The sequence below is a fragment of the Mus caroli genome, unplaced genomic scaffold (genome assembly GCF_978045245.1).
Source record: "Mus caroli unplaced genomic scaffold, Mus_caroli_1 scaffold_17, whole genome shotgun sequence".
Lineage (NCBI taxonomy): Eukaryota > Metazoa > Chordata > Mammalia > Rodentia > Muridae > Mus > Mus caroli.
This window is the reverse complement of record NW_028227272.1, coordinates 26,601,800-26,624,451: the sequence shown is the minus strand read 5'-3', so window position 1 is coordinate 26,624,451 and position 22,652 is coordinate 26,601,800. Positions and strand designations below refer to the sequence as shown.

The following is a 22,652-nucleotide window of genomic DNA, read 5'->3' as shown; positions in this document are numbered from 1 at the left end:
TTTCATATATTTTATGTTCATATTTGTAAATATGAAGAAATATACAGAAACTTGGTAGAGAACATTTCAACACTCTTAATCCTGCTCAACAAAACCCCAAAAGTTAGAATGACAGCCAGTTAAAATAGAAAGGGTTGGTGTATTTAATTGCTGGACTTTAGGACTCAGGTATGAACACAACATACTGAAGGCGAGCTCTTTACTTTGGGGCCTGGGGCTGTGGTTCAGCTGGGAGAGTTTGCTGAACATAGGTAAAGCCCTGATGGATTGGGCCTGGAACCCTGTTCCAAGCACTTAGTAGGTGGGAGCAAGTTGAGCATGAAGTTCAAGGTCTTAGATACACAGAGAGCTTGAGACCAGCAAGGGGAGAAACATCCAGGTTTTGGGCACCTCTGATTATAGTGGGACCTGGCAGTCTGGAGAAAGTTTACCGGTCAAATAAAGACAGGCTTCCTTCAGTTCATCTATTGACTTCATATGCATGACTTCACCATGCATATGGTGTTTCTTTAGATGTTTCACAGACTGAAAGGCTCAGTTCCAAAGCTCCTTCTGTGGCGGGAAGGACTAAGGATAAGAAAATCACTGCTGATACCAGGGGATTGTCTCTCTGACATACCACTATGTACACATCCCAACACAAAGGGTAATTGTATACAATTATACTTTCCAATGCCTTGAGTCTTGTCCTCTAATAAATTAAAAAAAAAATCATCAGATACTATGTGTTTCTAAGTCTCCGTTTTTTTTTTTAAAAGATTTATTTATTTATTACATGTAAATACACTGTAGCTGTCTTCAGACACTCCAGAAGAGGGCGCCAGATCTCGTTACGGATGGTTGTGAGCCACCATGTGGTTGCTGGGATTTGAACTCTGGACCTTCGGAAGAGCAGTCGGGTGCTCTTACCCACTGAGCCATCTCACCAGCCCCTTAAGTCTCCGTTTTTTATTCTGACAAAAATAACTATCGTTACTCCACGGGGCTGTGGTAGAGACCCTAAGGAGAACATATGGAAAGCAGTCTCCAGGCTCTAGACAAGTACACAAATATCAGCTCACACCATGAACAACTTCATATTTTGCAGAGCTAGAAGCCTGTATTATAAGCAGGAAAAGAATCCTTTCTCAGAACAAGCTGTCTAAATAAATGATTGCAACCATCCCTTTAACTCCTGGCTATCAATGAGTGTGCATATACAAGAAATAAAAGTATAGCTTGAAGCCAGGCAGTGGTGGCACACACCTTTAATCTTAGCACTCTGAAGGTAGAGGTAGGTGGATCTCTGAACTACAGGACAGCCAGCGTTGTTCCAAAACAACAACAAAATATAACTTGGGTCTCAGTGGATACAAGTTAAGAAAAGCATCTCACCATGCACTGAGGAGACTTAACCAGTGTTACTAGTGCGCAGGGATTAAATTTGCAAAGTGGGGAAAACAGAACAGATCTCAGAAATGTTAGCACTCTTTTAATATGGTGACAATAATAAAATCAAACATTGTAGAAAGGACAACTTTTGCCACCTGGAAGAAAGTAATTTTTTTTCTTTTTTTTCTTTTTTTCTTTTTCCAGTTTTTTATTAGGTATTTTCTTCATTCACATTTCAAATGCTACCCCCGAAGCCCCCTATACCCTCGCCCCACCCTGCTGCCCTATCCACCCACTCCCACTTCTTGGCCCTGGTGTTCCCCTGTACTGGGGCATATAAAGTTTGCAAGACCAAGGGGCCTCTCTTCCTAATGGTGGCCGACTAGGCCAAGAAAGTAATTTTAATAGAACTTTATTTTGATAGGCACACTACTAAAAATTTCATAGGTAGGGGCTGGAGAGTTGTTGGCTCAGTGGTTAAGAGTACTGACTGCTCTTCCAGAGGTCTTGAGTTCCAATGCCAGCAACCACATGGTGGCTCACAACCATCTATAATAGGATCCAATGCTCTCTTCTGGCATGTACACTAACATACATGAAATACATAAATCTTAAAAAAAATTTACATGCAATCCAAATAGCGATCTTCACAGCTGGTTCTCCATTTAGACAGTAGAATCTGTTGAGCTTACTCTTATTACAGAATCAAGATTCTCATAAAAGCCACACAGGCTGTTTATACGCTGTGGGAGGAAACTGTAGCTAGAACTGAAGCAGGTGGATGAGTTCAAGTGTCACCATGAGGTGCTCTGTCTTTGGACATCTTCACAGAGGATGCCCGTGAATCCCATTTTCTGTTTTCACATGACACGATCTTGTATTAGCTAGAAACATAAACTTTTTTCTTTTCCTGTTTCATCATAAAACAAGCGAAACCACCTGGCTACAGAAAAGCTGTAACAACACTACAAAAACATCACCTCTCTAGAAACGTTTACCGTGATTAGGCTTCATCATATCTAAATGTTGATGTGTACAGCTGGAAGCAACCTGTATTTTCTTAAGTAAATCACAACTGAACAATCATGCCTTTGAAACCAACACAGATACAGCACTTCCAAGGGATACAGACTGCATCTCTCACTGGCTGTGTTCAATCTGGACTACTGTTTCAGTCTTGCCTTGTCTTTGATGTATCCGATGCCCTCAGGTCAGCTATTCTGTAGACAATATTTACCCGTGGTTTTTCTGATATACCGCCACATCTAAAGTCATATATCTTTAGTAAAAACGCCAATCTATAAGGTGGCATAGGACTGTGACTTGACCACATGAATCAGGTGGTGACTGCTCAGATTTTTCCATGATATAGTTACCTTTTAAATAACAGGTATTTTCTTTTAAAACAATCTTAATAATAGGTCTTTTCTGTTGAGAATATTAAGGGTAGTAAGATAAACATTCTATTCTTTACCACCAATTTCATCCTTCCTCCCATATAATTCCTAATAGGAGGATTTGTGTTTCATTCAATAAGCTACACTATGTCACTGTCTCAGTTACCTGAGGTCTGCCCAGTTGCAGTGTCAAACAGTGCCTGTGTTGTGTGATATCGACACATCACATGTCAAATACATCCTTATTTCTTACTCTAAAGACTTCTAGGCTTATCCTGTCCTTCCCATGCTCCAGCTATGAACATCAATGAGTGTCCAAGAGTCTTGACTTCTGTCAGCAAGCTTCCTGACAAAGACGTGGGCTTTATTCCCATTCCTTTGTTCTTCCTAACTGTATCTTGTTGTTTTTCTTTGGTAGAGATGACACACTACTTATAACTGCACTTTAATGAACAATTAGTTGGTAAATATCCAAAGCGATGAATGACTGAAAGCCAGGTAAATTAATGACTGGCAAAACATGAATGTTACCAACGTTTTAGTAAACTCTACACGACACCATTATTCACAATTCTGAACTTATACTTAAATCTCTCTACTGCATAGTATAAATCCCTATACTATATCCCAAATGAGTCTGTAATACTAGATACCTTGTTCCCTACCATACAGCCGTGACTAATAAAGCTAGAGAGCAGGCTGGCTGGAAGCATCCCTGACTCTATTCCCAATCTTCAGCCCTGAGAGAAGCAGTATGGAGAGGGGCGCTCAGGACTTTAAAGCACGGGCAGTCATGGCTCATCTCCGCTACTGTGACCGATGACGCTGAGTCATGGGTTGAACCCCTGCTTTTAAGGACATTATTTGGAACATTAACACCATAACTCTATTTGCACAAAAGTCACAAATCACTTCAAGGGGGTCTTATGACTGCCTATTTAGGAAAATCTCCAGAACCTGGAACTTGGCTTGGCAGAGCACATACATATCTGAGTTAGTAATATACTTTCTTTAAATAATCAAATTACAACTGGAAAGTAATGAGAGTGTGCAGGCTCTATTATAAGACACAAAAAAGCACATTATTTTTCGGTCACTTAAAAATATAGAAGCTGGTAAAATTCATTGAATTAATTCAGCCTGATAGCTATATCCTAAGGGACACAGAAATTATCTACACTAAGCATGGAATTGTAAGCCAGGAACTTCCAAGTGCTTGCTGAATGGCCTTCCTATGGATCGCCACAGCAGGCATCCTACCAGTACCAAAGCTTCGTGGGGCTTGAGGATTCCCTATGTAAGATACAACAGACAGAGAGTGGACCAGGCTTGCAGACAGGGCTTCTGTAGTGCACAAACTTAACTATACTTCCAAAGAGGCAGGAAACAGTCAAATATGAAAGAAATGAAATTAGTAAGATGAGATATATACATTAAAAAAAGAAAGGAAGAAACAATAAAGCAAGAGTGCCAAGAGAAAGCAATGGGAGCTCAGATAACCGGGAAGAGAAAGCCAGGATGAGGCGGTGCAGGTGGAAAAGGGCGAGCAGGGCTGAGGCACAGGCAACACCAGGGAAACCTGCCTGGCTCTTCTGGATATGTTTGTGACTGACTACAGAACTATAAACTCAGCTTAAAAACTGCTCCCAACCTTGAAATCCTTCTTCCTACTCAGTGTTTATTTTCTTTCTTATCAGAAAGCATATACATTTAAGTATACTCTGCAATGAAAAAGTTTCATAAGCTCAAAGAAGGGACACTTATAATTAGCTAGACTCAGAAGTGCTGACTACCAAGAGTTACATAATAATGTTAATGCGTCTCTGATCACCTTGGGCTCTCAAAGATCCAAGCAAGCATCCATGCTAGTAAGTTACCAGCATCTAAGAACCAAACATGCTTCCAACAAGCAAGGTTGTGGGTGGGATGCTATAGGCCAAAAGCCCAAGCAGAGCTAGCAGGGTGATGGCAGCCTGGTCCTACGATGCACATCTGTGTGGGATAAGCTGATGTAGGGTGTTGGAGTGCAAGCAGGATGAAGAGAGAGTTTCCAGGAAAGCCTAGTCTGGCTTCAGAGGAGAGGATCCCCAGGAGGTGGGTAAGGGGAAGAATATGGTTTCCCATGAGATGCAGAGACCCCTGACACAAAGGTCAGATCATGAACTCGGGGAAAGGAGTTTCTAAAGATCAGCCTCTGGCAGGATGCCACAGCGTGTGAAGAGGACACGGCGCAGAGCGAGGGAGGCACTGTGGTGGTGGTCTGGTGTAAGACAGCTAAGACTCCAAGCTGGATGAGAAGAACATTTGTGCACTGGGGGCAGCAGCAAAGTTTGGTTATACATTTAGAGGACTGAGCAAAATATAACTGTGCTAAGGATTCTGGAAGTCAGTTCCATGCTGTTAGAATTACAAGTATGGAAAAGAGCAAAGTCAGGAACAAACCAGCAGAACTGGATACAACCTGGAACAGTGAACATCTACTTAAGTCTTCAATAGATACAGAAAATTAGGAGTAGGTATGCATGTACACACACACAAACATACACACACACACACACACACTTTCTACTGAGAAGAACCAAGAACTCATATTCACTAACAACAAGTATATCTAGTTCTTAGACCTTGAATTCTAAATGCCATTCTAAAACAAAAACAGTAAGGAAGTAAGGAAGTAAGTAGTTAAGTAAGTTTTGTTGGGGAATGAGCTGGAACATCGTGTGATGTGGTAGGATAACACCTACCACTAAGAGATGAAGGAGGTCTAAGGATTAGCTACAGTGACACTCTGATTTTGCCAGTTGCTAGGAGAAAAATCTTTATTTCTAGGAAACACACATTCAAGTATTTGGAAGTGATAAGATTTTAGGTCAATATCTTATTTTAACAATGCAGAACAAAACCAGCTCTTCCTAGGTAGCTATAAGTTTTCTTTAAGCTTGCGATTAAATGGGAGACATGAGAATGTGGATGGGGTCCAGGAAGACGGGGTAGGAGAAAATACTTACTGAGATCTTCTGCCAGCTGAACTCGTTTGCCAGTGAGCAATTTAACCTTCTTCTCACTGTCTTCTGCAAAATCTTCTAATACCTCTTTAACGTTTTTCTCTAGTCGCCTAACTGTTCACAGTAAATAAAAACCCAGAAGAGCAGTGTCATGAATTGAATGAAAACTAAGCATCCCATGTTAGTTATTCCCTTGAATTTACACTTCCCATTCTCTAGTACATTTATCAGCATCAATCTTACCCACAGTCTGAGGATTCTCAAGCCACAACAGACAGACATACAAACCTCAAAAACACCAAGTAATGCTCAGGACGCCCGTCTTTTTATTTTAACTTTAATGGAAGTAGATTTGTAGCATCTTTTATCCCTATAATTTTCTAATTGTAATTTTATTTTTAACTAATATTTCAAAGCAAGTTATGATTCTAAGGTTTTTCTAATCAATCTGTTTTTTAGGAGTTTCTTACCTTCAGTGTTTGTAAGCTGTTGCCTTAATGTATTGGCAGTGATAGCGAGCATGCGCTGTATTCGCCAAAACAGGACCACGTCATTGCATTCCAGCTGCAGTGGTAAGCCGTTAAGAAGATCAGATGAAAATGTAAAAACAAAGCCTGTATTAATTACGTAGAACATATTTCCTAAGGTTTAGTAAAAATATCAGTGCTTATCTAACACACATATGCACACATACACATACATACATACACACATATACATACATACACACACACACACACACACACACACACACACACACACACACTATTTTTTTTTTTTGAGCTGAAATAAACCCAGAAAAGCACTTAGAAGCTTCAGTTTAGTAACAACATAGATTAGCAGAGAAGAGCTTTTCAAGGGCTATTTTAAAACATTTTCCCTTTATGAGAAAATGTCAAAAGACATAAGTCTGCTGCCACCTAGGGGTTACTTTAAATGGTATGAGATCTATGCCCATTACAAGAACTTGGAGTTCTTTTAGAGAAAGCAAGATTTCAGTGATGTGAGAAAATAATTATGACACAAAAAAGTGCATCGTAAAGTAGTATTACTATATAGTCTCCAGGGCACATGCCAATGGCTATGCTATACACACATCCTCCTCTTATATATAAACACAAAACTGTTTCCAGCCACTCTGGGGTATAAGAGACTGTCTCTCCACATTCTTACAGCTCCTGATGATACGCACGGAAGTCAGTTACTGCTAAACTGGTAAATCTCTAACAAGATAAAACGTTATTCTTTATAAGTTACACACTCTTTTCTTCCAGATGCTCAAGGGTTTAAAATTCATAGAAAACTAAAGTTTACTTTTTACCATCTTTCATCAATTATTATTAAAATTTACTTATTATTATTTTTTTTTTTGTGAAACCTCACCTCAGAATCTATAAAATGCCTCTGGTAGTAGTAAAAACCTCTGCGACAAAGGTTACAATGATTTAGAGCTGTTTTTAAGAAATGTCTTCTATAAACTTGATGCCAAGTATCCTTAATCTAAAATGAGAAAAGAAAAAAACCAATATTATAATAGATGTTGTTGAGCACTAAAAGTTAGTTGTATACAAGATTTACTTTGAAAAGTTAACTGAAGGGCAGATCTCCAAGTTCGAGGCCAACCTGGTTTATACATCGAGTTGCAGGGCAGAGAGAAGTCCTGTCTCAAAAAACAAAACAACAGAAAAGGACTGTTGCCCAGCAGTGTGGTGCACTCCATTAATCCCAGCATGACTGAGGCAAAGGCAGGTGGGTTTGAGGCTAGCCTGGTCCACAAAGAAATGCTGTGTTAAAAAAAGTTACTTGAAAGCAATAGCTTTAAGTCCACTTATATAATTTTTAAAGTCAGGTATTAGATGTATTAGTTTACATGCTTCAAAATCTACAAAGTTCTAAGTTAAGCATGTAGCTACATTCAAACTGTATTCACTGTACAGAGTAGGTTGGTAAGGGACGATCTTTGCCTAGCTAGCAATGGGGAAGCCAAGGCAAGAAGAGTATAAAAGCCTTGTCTAAGGGCAGAGTTAGGACCTGGACGCTGGTCTCAGACTGTGCACACCAGCTGACAACAGTCAGGAAGCAATGCTTTCTATTAAGTTGCACGGTTACCACAACAGTACCTCTGTGGCACTACAGTCCTGTCAGAGCATGTACTGTTTGTAATATCCAGTAACAACAATAATGCTAGTAGGCCAAACAAATACCAATCCCATCCAGGAGATGGTGAAAGTGTGAGTTATTGCAATTGAGTTATCAATTACTCAATTAAAGGGAGCAGTATTAGTAACACAATCCAACTGCTGAGAAGCCACACCCCCTGACATCCCATATTTTTATATTGAACAAAATGTAACTAGAAAACAACCAAACTGAGACGTTGTTTGCAGAAAGTAGCAAGCTATTCCACTCTACTTCCAAGAGAAAACCACCACTGCATTACTAAGTGTCAGGAAACTACAAGTGTCAAAGCACACAGAGCATGAGCATGCCTGCCCTGACTCACATGGGACCCAGGCTGTTCTGCAGATGTGAGTTTTGGGTGGGATGATCTTGTAATATTTACATAGACACTTTGGGGGCAGGATAAAGGTCTAAACACAAAATTCACTTACATATACCTTACACACATAGTCTAACAGTAATGATATGTACTACAGTACCATGTACCTGCATTTTGAATACTGTCACATGAAGAATGTTCTTGTGACATCAGGTGGGGGTGGAACAAGTTTCAGGTTTTGGAGCATTTCTATTTTCCTTTGTTGAAGTAGGGTGGGTGTTCAACTGGCATGGCCTTCCCCTACCCCCACAGGTTTCTCTGTGTAGCCCTGGTTGTCTTAGAATTTGATCTGTAGACCAGGCTGGTCTCAAACTCACCACGCCTAGCTGCATGAACTTTTAATAATGAGAGTTGGGACCACACAGACAAATTAGATCTATATCCAACTAAAAGTCTCACGTTCAATTTATAGATAATGTAACACGTGCAGCAGCTTAAGTACTTAGGTTCTTAGCAGGCTTCTTGTCTTGACCTCAGGCAGAATGTAAAGTAAGTCCAGAGACATACAAGCAGGGGGTCCTTAACAGTAACCACAGTGGCACAGGAGATTTCCAGGCTGCTTTCCTCACTGGATTCATTTTTCTAATTGGGTTTCACATAAACTGTTTTTCTTTTTTTAAAGATTTATTTATTTTTATTTATTTATGTGCACGGGTGTTTTGCTTCTATGTATGCATGTGTATGTGCTACATGCATGCTGGGCCTGCAGAGGCTGTCAGATACACTGGAACTGGAGTTAGGGGAAGTAGTTAGATGATTCCAGGAATCAGACCCAGGTCTTCTGTGAGAACAAGTGTTCTTAACTGCTGGGCCCCCTCTCCAGCCCTTAAGTTAACCTTTAAAAAATTTCAGTCCACTATATTTGCTGTTGCTGGGTGGTGGTGGTGCACACACTCAGGAGGCAGAGACATGAGTTAGATGCCAGCTTGGTCTACAGAGTGAGTTCCAGGGCACCTAGGGGTATTTAGCCAGGGGTACAAAAACAAAAACAAAAACAAACAAACAAAACCAACCCAAAATCCAAAAAACTCTGCAAATAAGCATTATGAAGCTAAGAAAAAGGCTGGCCTAACATGTAGAATTTGTTCTCATAGTTATCATCAGGAATGAGGAAAATGAGATAGGATCCAAAGGTCTTATCCAATTCAATAAAATATTAAAATGCATGTTTCCGCCCTAAATCTACTTGTACCTAATTGAGCTACATTGATTGTAAACATTGTAATTACCTATGTTTCTGGGAATGGTGGCATGCCCCTTTAATCCTGTCACAGAACTTAGGTGAATCTGAGTTTGTGGCCAGCTTGGCCTACATAATGAGTTCTAGGACATCCAAGGCTATATAGTGAGACCTTATCTAAAACAAACAAACAAACAAACAAACAACTCCCCCATTCCCCCAACACACACATGCACACATAAATATCAGTCTATGTGAACAGGCCATACATAGATAAAAGTGAATTGCTGTACTCTAAAACTGTAAAATGGCAAGGTCTGGATGCCTTTCATCCCTTCTGTAGGAACCCTAATTTCTAACTCTGGATTTATGGAGTCCCCCTGTAAAAAGCAAATGGAAGCTAAACTTGCTCTTCTCATAGAATCGAAATGACTATCATTAAGGCAGTAAATGTGCACGTTGAACACAGTAGAACTCAGCACTCAGATCTCCCTGTAACCCATCAGAGGCAGGAATACTGCATTGCAAGGCGCACAGATTCAGAAAGCTGACCTGCATCCCCTTTCTTTCTCTGAGACAGAGCTTGTCTAGAGTCCTACTCCAGTGTCACTCTGTAGCAGAGGATGACCTTTCAGCTCCTGCCTCCAGATCCCAAGGGCTGCACCTGTCACCACATCTGGCTGTCCATGGTACTTCTTGATTTTTGTTTTGGTATTTTTGGAAAAAAAATTTTTTGAGTTGAGGTTTGAACCCAGGGTTTTGTGGTTGCTAGACAAGCAATCTACCTCTAAGCCAAATCACCAACTCTTTGATAGTATTTCTTACCAAGCTTGGATCGACTTCCACTCCTCGAGACTCCAGGTTCTTACGGACTGTGGTAATCTCATCACTTGCGAGGTAAGCTGGATGCTCATCGTTAACCTTCAGCATCTTTTCCAACTCATTCTTGGTTTCGTTGTGAACGCACTTTAACAAGGTAAGAGAAGGCTGTTGAGACAGCTCAAACTTCGTACTTGTGAAAAGAGGCCCGTTTTAATAAATGTATTACTACTGCATCACTACTGTTAATTACAGTAAGATATAAACTAGGAGGCCTATGAGCATAGCCACTGGTCTTATGAATGCTTAGCCCTAGAATCTTACTTGTGGCACAGTGTTTTATTGGTGAAACCAAAGCACTAGGCTCCTTAGGACAGACTTTTATTCTTGACTGTAGAGTATAATTTTTGTGTAAGAAAAGGTGTCTATGTGTGCCCATGTGGGAAAACGCAATATTCTATAAATGCCTGTAAGGACTTAGACTTTGTGAAGTGTTTCTGTTGTAACCAATGAAATATCAAGTGAGTAGTTTGATGCTATTCGAAAGAAGCTCTCCCACTAAAGAAATCATACTTCAAACTATTCCTGAAGTACTCTTCATTCACTTCAGCCTCTTCTTTGCAATGTATTCATCTCAGCAAGGAAGAAAACATACACTCGAGTTTCAAAATAAGACTCTTACTTTGGCCAACTCAGTTTATCTCATTATTTTTCAATCTTTTATTCTGACATGGATGATAAAAGACATGAGCTTCTTACCACTACTTAACATCAATAATCTGTAAGAGAACTCGCCTGGAACTGTATTTTGCAACTGACCAGCTGTGATCGAAAGTTAAGTTTCCCAGGCCATTCACACAGCTCTATTCTGTGCAGTATGCGTGGGAAGCAGGGCCCAAGATTTCACACCTACATTGCTATCATCACTGACCCAATGTTAAAACAACTCTTTCAAAGAACACTTCTTTCTCATTTATCCTGGCTATCTATTCCACTAAGACAGTGAGAATGTTTCACACAGTGGGATTTTCCTACAAAACCAAAGAAAGGTTACATAAAGGCATAAAATAGCATGGAAAACAAACAAAAACCCAACACACATTTATTTTTATATTGTGTGTGTGTGTTTGCCATCTGAGTGTGGGTGCCCACAGGCCAGTAGGCAGCACAGAATTTCTGGAACATGGGTTCTGGGATCTAAACTCCAGAAGAGTGGAAAGGTCTCCTAACCACTGAGATATTATCTCCCAGTCCCATGGGCTTTTCATCTTTAACAAAGGAAAATCTTTTCTTGCTAAGTCTTGTCATTCACGATGGCAGAGGAACTGCACACAGCTATCTAAACTGACCTGGGCTCCCTTCCAGCTCTTCTGAACTATGCTTCCCACTGGATCTCCTAGGTAAGAGGGACACAGGAGCACTCTTCAATTGGGAGTGGAAGGATAGAAAGATTAGGGAAAGAGAACTGGATTTAGTCAGGGTTTAAAGGAAAAAGCAAAACGGATACACAAACCCTTCCCAGGTGATTCTGGTGTCCTTTCTCCTATATGTAAACCGTCAGCCTGAATCTTTCATACGCTGTCCCAAACCCAGGATACGGGTAGGAGTGAAGGCTTATCTAGGAGGGGTTTCCAGATTCCTCTTCTAGGTCTACAGATCCTTTGCAATGGCCTTGAAATAAATTTATTGCTTCTACAGGATTCTGCAGAAATCCACCTATGACTAGAGTTGTCTCATCTCTGTTTGCTTAGAAGTCTATGTACCAATAGTTACTGGGTTGTTCTGGAGGCTCCCTGCCCAATGCTGATGGTATCTGCCATACACCAGGTGTTTCTAATCAGTGTTTCTTCCTGTCTCCAGGCCAGACTGCCATGACTGAGAGCCCTGCAAGCTCTTTTAGACAGACCTTTTCTCAGCCCACCTGTACAGCAGTGAGAATAGACACCTGCTGGCTCAGGGCCAAGTCACTTACTATAGGGAGCCAATGAAACAAGAAGTGGGGACACTGGAAAAGAAGCAGAGCTTCAATCATAGTTTCATTAATTTTATTAAAATGTAAATAAAAACAAAGAAAGAAGGGTATGCTCTTTGGGAGTATTGGATTCTCTTGTCCTCTTAATTTTTCCACATTTTAGCATCTTTTTTTTCTAATTAAGCAGGTTCAGTGAACATAGGAAAAAACAGCAAGTAGACTGGATATCACCTCTTATTACGTTTATTTATTCATTTATGTATATTGATTCTCTATTCTATTTATGCACTTCCCTTTAAGAGCTGAACACCTTTACTCCCAGCTCTCAGAAGGCAGAGGCAGACTGATCTCTAGGAGGCCAGCTTGGTCTACAGAACTAGTTCTAGGACAGCCAGGACTACACAGGGAAACTCTGTCTCAAACAAACAAACAAACAAACAAACAAACAAACAAACATTTTTCTCCAGTTTCCCAATTTTTAAAGTTGTTTATAACTAGCTTTGCCTCTTTGTTCTTCTGAAGTGCTCACTCAACGTTTACTGAAGGATGAGTTCTATCATACTTACTGTCTGAATTTTCATATTTAGTTTGTATGCACATTAACAATAATTACTACAAAAATGTAAAATAGTTTAAATATGCATGCAACAGAAAAATCCACAGATAATATTAGAAAAAATTTGTATTCTTCCTAACCACAACTGTCACATATCCTTTGACTCTGTTTAATGTTTTTGTTTACAACTGCTCTTCATTTCAAAAGGTTTTATTTATTCTACCTTGTGTATATGTGTTTTGTTTGCATGTACATAATATGTGCACCATGTGAATATCTGGTGTCCTCAGAGGCCAGAAGAGGAAGTCGGTTCCCTTGAACTAGCGTTACAGGTTGGGTGTGAGCTGTACCTTGGGTGCTGGGAACTGACTTAACCCATGTTGTCCGTAAGACAGCAAGTGCTTTAACTACTGAGTCATCTCTCTAGCCTAACTAGTCTTTTTTGAACCTCAATTAGGGCCCTGAAATGAACAAAGCTGTCAACACAAAGGAAGTGCATTTTCTCTTTTTTAATCTTTTAATAAAACAGATTAACTGTATTTTAGAAAGGCTAATGTAACTAAAATTCTAAAGAATTTGGTAGAGCCATTAGAAGATTGTGTACACATGTAACATGTGTGGTCCTGGTGTATGTATGAGTGATGTACATGTACACATGTGTGGCTGCTGTGGGCACATGCAGAGATCAGAGGAAGACATTAGGTGCCCTGTGCTGTTATTTGTCACCGTATTCCCTTAGGCAGGCTTTCCCAGGGAATCTGGAGCTAGGCTGGCAGCCAGTGGTCCCAGAGAGTCTCCTGTCTCCACCGCAGAGCCTTGTGGTCTTGGGCATTCATGCAGTGTGTCAGTCTTTTGGGGTAGCCTGCATCTCAGTAAGAGGCTGAAGCAGAACTTCTGTGTGTTTAAGGCCAGCTGGGTCTACAGAAAACCACAGCACCAAACCATATAAACCATGAGCAAAATGTCAGCACAAGACCACAGGCATTTGTGTTCCTACCTGCTCTTGGGTCCGATTCTTCCAGTACATCCACCTCTTTTTCCAGTCTGGCCCAATCATGTTTTCAATAGCATTTTCAGCTATAAGAAAGATAAAAATTAATTCAGTAGGAATTTTATTGCTTACCAAGGCTATGAATTATAATTAACAATGTTCACAAGTTATTAATAAATGTTGCATTAAAATGAAATTAATTAAAATAAGGAAATAATTTATATGATTATTCTGGCATTAGTATGGCAAAAGTATGACAACTGTGTGGTTAAAAATCTATGAGAAGTTCAATTGTGTACAGAATTCCTTTGAGTGGGAATACATATAAATATCTGGTGTCTAACTTAATTAAACTGACAAAAAAAAAATCCCACAAATAAATATTCAACTGTATTCAGGAAAAAGACTTTGAAATGTTAATTACATAATAAAAATTAACTGTGTATCTGTATATATGATATATGTGAGAATTTGGACGTGCACACACCTCAGTGTATGAGTGGAGGTCAGAGGACAGCTTTTGGGAGTCTGTTCTGTTCTCACTGTGGGCTCCGGGAGCCAACCTAGATGATTGGGCTTTCGTGGCAAATGGTTTGCCCACTGAGGACCTTGCTGGCCCCCTGACTGTGTTTAACAGTGCTTACAACTCGAGAGCTCCCATCCCTACTTACTATCCTTGAGACGACCTTGAAGTGCCTCTTCCATGAAGTAAATGGCTGCATCCCACTGTTGCTTATCTGATATGGACCGGTCTTCCAAAGCATTGTGCTGAATGACCCTCTGAAACGGTTAGGGCAGAAAACGAATTTATGTCCCACATGTCAGTAATTCATAAATATCAAACATAACAAATAACCGCTTAACAGTAGGTTACTCCCACAGAAAAGCAGCAGCTCCTTTTATTTGGCTGCATCTGTCAGTTTTTTATCAGACGAATAAAGTGGAGTCTCTTGTGGCTAAAATTAAAGGCTGAGAAGCACCATGTTGGACTATGTAAGTTAGACAGAGCTGTATACCAAGCTATCCTCAGCAAAGTCATTCCACTTGTGCCGCTTGATACTCTCCTCCTTCACAGCCTCCTTAAGTTTGTCGAATATGTCATCGTGTTCCTTTCCTTTGGGTTCTGTCATGAAGCGGGAAAATTCCTCTTGTAGAGTCTCCCAGGCAACCTAGATATAAAAGAAATAGTTGGATTTATATAGCTTACTCTTAGTAAATATGAAACAAGAAAAACTACCATAAAATCACGAAGCTATGATCAGGAAATGCTTGTTCACTGATAAATGCATGCACACTAAAAAAAAGCAGCACGGCTGGGCGCAGTGGCACCTTTAGTCCTATCACTCTGGCGGCAGACAGAGGCAGGTGATCTCTGAGTTCAAGGCCAGCCTGGTCTACAGAGTGAGTTCCAGGACAGGTGAGGTAACACATAGAGGCACTATTTAAAAATGCTGCCAATTTAAAAAACAGATTTCATAAACACATCTGTACTTCCAGTGCTTGCGAACAACCTGGAAATGATCAAGTCATTACTTGCACAGGACGCCACTCACTGAGCCGAGCAGGGTTGCCTCCTCTAGGTGACCCCTACACCCTGAGTCTGCCAACACATTTACTTCACTTATTTTTAACCAATAACACATCTGAGCCTGCCTGCTGCTTCTACACAACTCCAAGTTGAAGTGATTACTCACTGAGCCCGTCATCTTTACATTTGTGCCTATAAGCAAAGATTCCTACCAAGGCTTCAAGCACTACAAGGTATTTATAAGCTTTGTTGTTTGGCTAACTTTTATTCATCTCAACTGTGAAAGGAAGACCACAGGGCAAAAGTAATTACAAACTGAATGGACATCTAGATGGTGGGGTATGGAGTTTAGTTTTGTTTGCTGTACACCTGAGGCAAAGCCTCCCCAGAGTTAGGGTTACAGGCACGCACCACCATACCCTGTGAAAGATGGGAATGAACATATAGCTTCGTATCCTCAGCAGCTCCACTCCTTCCCTCAGCATAAAGCCCAGGGCAGAAAGTAGAAAGACAGAGTTACCAGTGCCATGATGACGATGACTAGTTTCACCATTGCAAGTTTGGGACATTTGCAAATGTCCCATCTCAGGACACACCCAGAACACTGTGAAGAGGCAGTAGCTCCCCAGTTATTTTCATGGAAAGTCAAGAAATGACCAGAGTTCAGAACATGCAACACAGGCAGAGGCTGCAAGGGCTGCTGGGAGCAGACACACACACACATACACACACACACACACACACACACACACACACACATACACACACACACACACACACACACACACACACACACACACACACACACAGCCATTATAGAGGCCCAGGAAGGCAAGAACAGTGCTGAAGAAATCAGCCTGGACAGGACAGCCTATGCCATTTCCAAGGCAGGTATGAAAGATAAAATCACTAAATCACTTTTAGTATTGACCACAAGGTTTTTGTTTGTTTGTTTGTTTTTTTGAGACAGGGTTTCTCTGTGTAGCCCTGGCTGTCCTGGAACTCCCTCTGTAGACCAGGCTGGCCTCAAACTCAGAAATCCACCTGCCTCCGCCTCCCAAGTGCTGGGATTAAAGGTGTGAGCCACCACTGCCCAGCTGACCACAAGTTTTTGAGCAACTCTTCTGAGTCCAGGACAAACTGGTTCTCAGCTGGAATGGGAGGCTGGACAAACGTTGATAACGTAGATAATCCTGAGTGGTTCCTCTGAGTGGGCAGGTGTTACTGAGTATTTTACATATTAACTCATCTAATTCTGATCAACCCTGGCAGGAAGGCTCATTCTCAGATGAAGCTGCAGGAAGGTTAAGCAAGTAGGGCAGCTATCTGTTTTCATGTGGCTGGGCAAAGACACCACGGGACAGAAATGGATTAAGGTGCTTTTATTTTGTAAACAATTCCCAGTCAACACTAGTGAGACCCTAACTTAATGCACAAGTAAGCATTACAGGTCCTGGAGAAAATGTAAAAGCAGTAATATTTAGTCCATTTAAAGAAACTCCTTACAGAAGCTCAATTCAGAGGTCTAAAATATTTCACCTTCAAGGCAGTTTTGCTGGTTGTATTAAATGATATCTGTGGCAGGAGAAGCAAGGCCTTCTGGCATCCTGTTTAGTAAGCTTTCATGTTAGCAGCAACTGAGAACAATGCCAAGTTAGCTCCCGCAGAGAAGCAGGAGCCGAGCACACATGAAGGGTTATGGCTCCAGAGAAAGACAGTGACTGTGAGGGCGGACAGACCCACAAGCCACAGCATCTATGGCCTCCAGACAATGCTTCTTACCCAGTTACATTATATCCTAACCTCGACTGCTTTATTAGGAAGCTGCTTGTCAGTCCACTGTTTAAGCTTGATGTCTACTGTGGTGTTAAATGTTCCGGAATTCATGGTCTGGGCAGCTGGAAGGTAGATGTTCTCAATCACATGTGTTGACACTCGTTCCCACAGGGACTGCTGAAGGATTTCCTCCCTGAGATTGAAAAGAAGTGTCAAGAAAGCCAATATAGCATTAAACGTTTGTAAAAATAGCAGCAGCAATTACCTACACATACTTGAAGGGTTGAAAAATTTGAGATATGTATATATCTATGAATCAGAGAAATCAAGAGATAGTTTCTATCATCTATCTTGAAGGATATTTTGTGTTAAGAGTGATATATTTTTAAATACTACAGGCTTATTAGAAGATAACCAAGGCACGAGTAATTTGTTAATTAAAATACACTTAAAAATTTCCAGTCTTTTTATATATAGTTCATTTGAACGACCTGTAGTCTGTCTTGCTGTTGATACAAGGTTACTCATGGAGCACAGGCTACCTTAGAATTTGTGTTTCTCCTGCTTCTGGTTCCTGTGTGCTGCGATTACAGGCATCTGCTACCATCTAGTCTGTTTGCTTTTAATGCCCTGTCGCAATAAGTTTAAGAATGCCTATATTTAGGCTGGAGAGTTGGCTCAGTGGTTAAGAGCACTGACTGCTCTTCTAGAGGTCCTGAGTTTAATTCCCAGCAACCACATGGTGGCTCACAACCATCTGTAATGGGATCCAATGCCCTCTTCTGGAGTGTCTGAAGACAGCTACAGTGTACTTATATATAATAACTAAAATTTAAAAAAAAAGAAGAAAAAAGAATGCCTATATTTACATAAACATAAATTGAAGATGATAAATTGAAAATGATAGCTTCCCATAGGATTCATATGACAAATTCTTAAAGGGATCAATCTACTACTTAAAAAAGAAATCTAAGTAGGAAGGAATTAAAAAAAACACCACCACATAGTGGGTCTGGAGAGCATGTGCTGTGGTTAAGAGCACTGGGGGCTGTATCAAAGGACAGGAGTTCTAGTTCCAGTATCCACAGGGCAGCTCACAACTGTATGTAACTCCAGTTCTAGAGGCTCAGGGTCCTATTCTGGCCTCTGTGGGCAATAGATACATTCAGGCAAAATGCTCATATACATAAAATTAAAAAAATGTTATTGTGCACAGCTCAGCACATAAACATTACAGAAATCACCAGTTCTGCTCTGGAACGAGAGCTAAAAGCATATACCATTTTTCCTTTATAGAACAATGTTCCCTAGGATGCTATTCTCCATTAGTAATAACCATTACTGACTAGTAATTTTGCGGCAATTTCATGAAATTATGTGTAAATGACTCTATAGAAACCTCAAACCTGTATCTGTTAGGAAAAGCTGAAGGAGAAGATAAGCTGAAGAAAAAGCCAGACTCAATATGAGCCTGGAGTAAGCTGCCGTGTGGACATTCAGTTGATAGTCTCCGGCTGCAGCTGTGCTTTAAGGAGATACTTCACTCTGTGGCCTCCTTCATTGTGAACAGAGGCAGGAAGGCCTACTGCTCTCGTCTATGCTGAGGAAAAGCCATGGAGGAGAAGACGAGCACTCACCAGTGCTTTGGCGTGACCTGGCTCAGACTGATGACCTCATCGAGGATCTCATTTTTAGCTTTTTCAAAGAGTTCATTCTAGGCAACAGAGATAGAAATTAGCACTGTCATCTCATGACACTACATTTGTCCTGTCGTGCCCTTCAGAGATACCCAAAAGGAGGGCACAGATAGGGTGGTCCCCCAATCTCCTTTAGGAATGCCATTACTCAGGTAAGGACCGAGGGGCAGGCCCACTGTCTACCCTTTTCAATTCTCACTGCAGTTTTTAAAAAACATTTCCACATAACAATTACTAAAGAAGCAACACACAAATCAGTAATAGTAAGTTAATGCTGGGCCGTACAACTAATGCTACTTAAAATCAAAGAAAAAGAATATTTAATTCCCATTAAATAGACCATATTTCCAAAGTAAATACCAAGAAAGTAAAAAGCTAATATATGGCTAGAACCAAAAATTAGATTACATAGGCATACATCAATAAGACGACTAAAAAGTTCATGATTTTTTCAGAAAACATTTTAACATGTTTTATATCTTACGATTCCTAACTATTTTAAAATGCTATAATCATTATTATTATAGAAAAGACAACTCTTCCTAAGTAACCAACAATACAATCACAGAATTTAGCTCTCAGGGCAACAAGAGCTCTGAAGGAACAGTGAGTGAAGCACCTACAGGACCCGCCCATTTGGACCATTACCCTGTCGAGCTCTCGCAGGCGCGGGTAGTTATTCTTCCACTCCGTCTCTAGGTTAAAGCGCGTGGCTGTGGAGAAAGCAAGATGCTCAGGCCCGACTGCCCCATCTTCCAGACACAGCGGTTGAAGGCTACTTCTCTATCTTCTGTCTTAGCCAGGTTTCTGAGAGTGTCTGTGCTCCAGCATTCTGAATTTCATTACTACAGTTATCTAAACTCTTTTCCTTACTTGTAGTTTTATCTGCTTCATTTTACAAGTCCCCAGTTGTAGCGCTTTAGTGCAGCTGCTAGGAAAGTGAAGTCTGGCCCTGTGATTGAGGTCATGGGTCTAATGCTTCTGACACTGGTTAGATAAGTTACTCTGCACCTCTGCCTTCTGTCTGTGAAATGGAAATAAAGATAACCCAGACTTGCTGTGATTCTAAGTGGAATGAATAATAAATCCCCAAGGGCAAGTGGGGAGAACCTATTCCCGCTGGATGAAACCACAGAAGCAGACTTGGTGCAGAGGGTGGGTACAGGGAAACAGTCCAATGTAGGGCTTCCCAGAGTCTCCTCTGTCAGGGAGGGTCCAAGTTCTCTACATGCCACTGAGCTTTCTCTCAACACTACTGCAAGCCTGCTGCTTCTGACAGGGAAAGTCAGTTCTTGTACCACAGAGGGTTTGCGTCTCTCCATTTTCAATATATTGTCCAAACGTAAATCAAGTACTTGTAGACTGAGAAAGGAAGTAAAAAAATCTGCTGAATTCAGAAGACTGTCAACTGTCACAGGGCTGGATTTGTAGCCTTGCTTTAAGAAGGCAGCTTACCTTTAAAACTATCAGCCTGTTGTTCAACTGACTCTCGAACCATTTTCCAAAAGCAGTCTGACACAGCAAGGCTGAGATTTCTTGTGGTGACCTGGTGTGCCTTTAGCATGCTTGTCCTACAGGAGACCAGAGCTAAAGTGTGTCAGAATGACAAAGGAACGCTTACCTCACACTAACACTGCCCAGTCAGGCTTTCTGCCGGGAAGAGAATGGGTCTTCTCTGAGCAAGGCAAGCAAGTACTGAGCTCTGAACTGAGGGGCTGAGGGGATGGCTTTTGTCTACGAGACACTGGTCAGTGTGGCGAGTGCACGTGACCAGTGAGCACAGCAGTGGACAGTACAGTACTACAGGCTTGTGGCTTCCCTCCCAGTAAAAAGAGAATCCTGCTATGCTTGCAGGACTACGTGTGCAGGAACGATTCTTCCTTCTGGACTAATCTGAGGCAGGCATGCCTCTCTATTTCCAGACCTCTATGTAGACATTTTCTGTATAATTCAATTGCTCTTTTAGTCCTTCCATTTCGCTTTGTGGTTTAGCATCTTACTTTTCTGTCAGTTGCTTCCAGTATCTATTTGGGAATATCCTGTTGCCACCTCCCATTCCAACTTTTTCTATTATTATAAGAGGAATGTGCACACATCTTTTTTTTATGTGCACACATTAAAAAAAAAATTAATTAAAAAAATCAGTTTCTAGGGAAAACAACATGAGAGGTGTGAGAATTGTCTCTGCTCACATCCACAGAGGCAGTCTACTGTACCATGTGATAAACTGCTTCCAAATCCGACTAAGAGTACTCAAGGACAGTCCCATTAGATATACACCCCCACGTAGATAAATGGCTAACAGTAAGCTAACTGCTATAAGACATGATTGATAAAGCTGAAGTAGTTCAGGGTAACAAGCTCTCATTGTAAAGTCGTTGAATATTGTAATATGACACCTACTTTAGCAGTTTTGAATTCTGAAAAAATTCCTCTTCATACTCTCTTATAGCTTCAATGCTTTCAGAGCTGTTTCCTAGGAAAGATTTTCATCAAGAAAATTAATCTTTATTATCTGAAACAACAAAAACTAAAAGTAAGTTATAATAATCCACCTTTGCATACCTTTTCCTGTTACGACAGCAAAATAACCCAGAGCTTTCATTGGGAAGAGCTTGCCTTCAATTATCTGTTGTATCTATGTCAATAAATTGGAAAAATAAATGTGAAATATAGACTCACTTCACTTTTCAAAGTACAACATTCGATTTAGGAAGCAAAATGTTAAAAACTGTAGACATGTATTATTTACTAGCACACGCATCTGTACTCAAAAGCATACAAATATGTTCTCATTGTTATCTGAGGGAAATATATTTACCACAGATATGGTGAAATGTCTTATTAAAATGTATATACGAAGATTAAAACAGGAATGATTCATAGTGCTTCTGGTCAGACCCTGTTTGGGGTTTATCCCTGCCATTTACTAGTATGTGACCTTAAGTAAATGAGTTAATTTAAATAAAAGGTTATAGAGGTTTTAAGATAATGACACTTAGCACAGTTGATGGCACAGAGAAGCATTCAGTAAATAGCTTTATTACTTTTTCCTTAGAGTTTCTTTGAATATTTGAAAATTTAAATCCTATGAAATTAAAGAATTACATTTGTTCTCTGTATATGCACGTGTGGGAATTCCTATGGAGAGAGGAAAACAACTATGGGAGTTAGCTCTCTCTTTCTAGGGATCCAACTCCTGTCAGATTTGCTACAGCGCCTTTACCCGCTGAGACATCTTGTGGTCCTAGACTACCTGAATTCTAACTAAGTTGGATTGCTTTTTATTCATTTTTCTTCATATCTACTTAAAGTAACATATTTTGGTGTTCAACTCTTTTAAAGATAAAAATCCTTTTTTGAGTGTGATAAAAACTATAGAGTCAGGACTCAGGAAGGCACATATTCACATAATCTATCATTCACACATGATGTGAGAATTTCTTCTGGAGATGCATTTAGATTAACACTGGGTGAGACAAGTTAAACCTGGGCTGAAGACTCAGGTCATTGCCACAGAAAAGCCTGAAGTAAGCTTCCATGGCATCTCAGATGAATTTCGAAGTGACTACTCCAGAGGAGAAAGGAATGAACGCAACAGGGGAGAATGGAGGTTGCAGACACTGATTCTACCTTGCTTCGCCTTCTTTGCATGAGGACCAATACAGCCACAGCAATACTGCCTTGCTCTTAAAAATAAGGCAGATGGGTAGAGGCTCAAAGACAAATTGCTACAGCAGGCCTGAGGGGACAACACAAAAGGCCTGCTTGCTTTCTTTTGTCTGGCATTCCTGGGCAAG

The 22,652-nt window shown here is 40.6% G+C and overlaps 1 protein-coding gene across 4 annotated transcripts in view; it reads right to left on the bottom strand.

The window, feature by feature from the left end:
* The window catches only part of Opa1 (OPA1 mitochondrial dynamin like GTPase), a 73,830-nt gene that overhangs the window by 19,161 nt on the left and 32,017 nt on the right, over positions 1–22,652 (bottom strand). For all 4 annotated transcript variants that reach the window (XM_021185471.3, XM_021185473.3, XM_021185472.3 and 1 more), the window contains 13 exons: positions 21,418–21,490; positions 21,256–21,328; positions 20,308–20,423; positions 19,501–19,565; positions 18,793–18,869; positions 17,183–17,348; positions 14,868–15,020; positions 14,523–14,631; positions 13,858–13,937; positions 10,339–10,479; positions 7,157–7,273; positions 6,244–6,337; positions 5,777–5,887 (listed from right to left, as the gene is read on the bottom strand). In XM_021185471.3, coding sequence (XP_021041130.1) covers positions 5,777–5,887; positions 6,244–6,337; positions 7,157–7,273; positions 10,339–10,479; positions 13,858–13,937; positions 14,523–14,631; positions 14,868–15,020; positions 17,183–17,348; positions 18,793–18,869; positions 19,501–19,565; positions 20,308–20,423; positions 21,256–21,328; positions 21,418–21,490 — 1,375 coding nt within the window. The remainder of the gene's footprint in view (positions 1–5,776; positions 5,888–6,243; positions 6,338–7,156; positions 7,274–10,338; positions 10,480–13,857; positions 13,938–14,522; positions 14,632–14,867; positions 15,021–17,182; positions 17,349–18,792; positions 18,870–19,500; positions 19,566–20,307; positions 20,424–21,255; positions 21,329–21,417; positions 21,491–22,652) is intronic.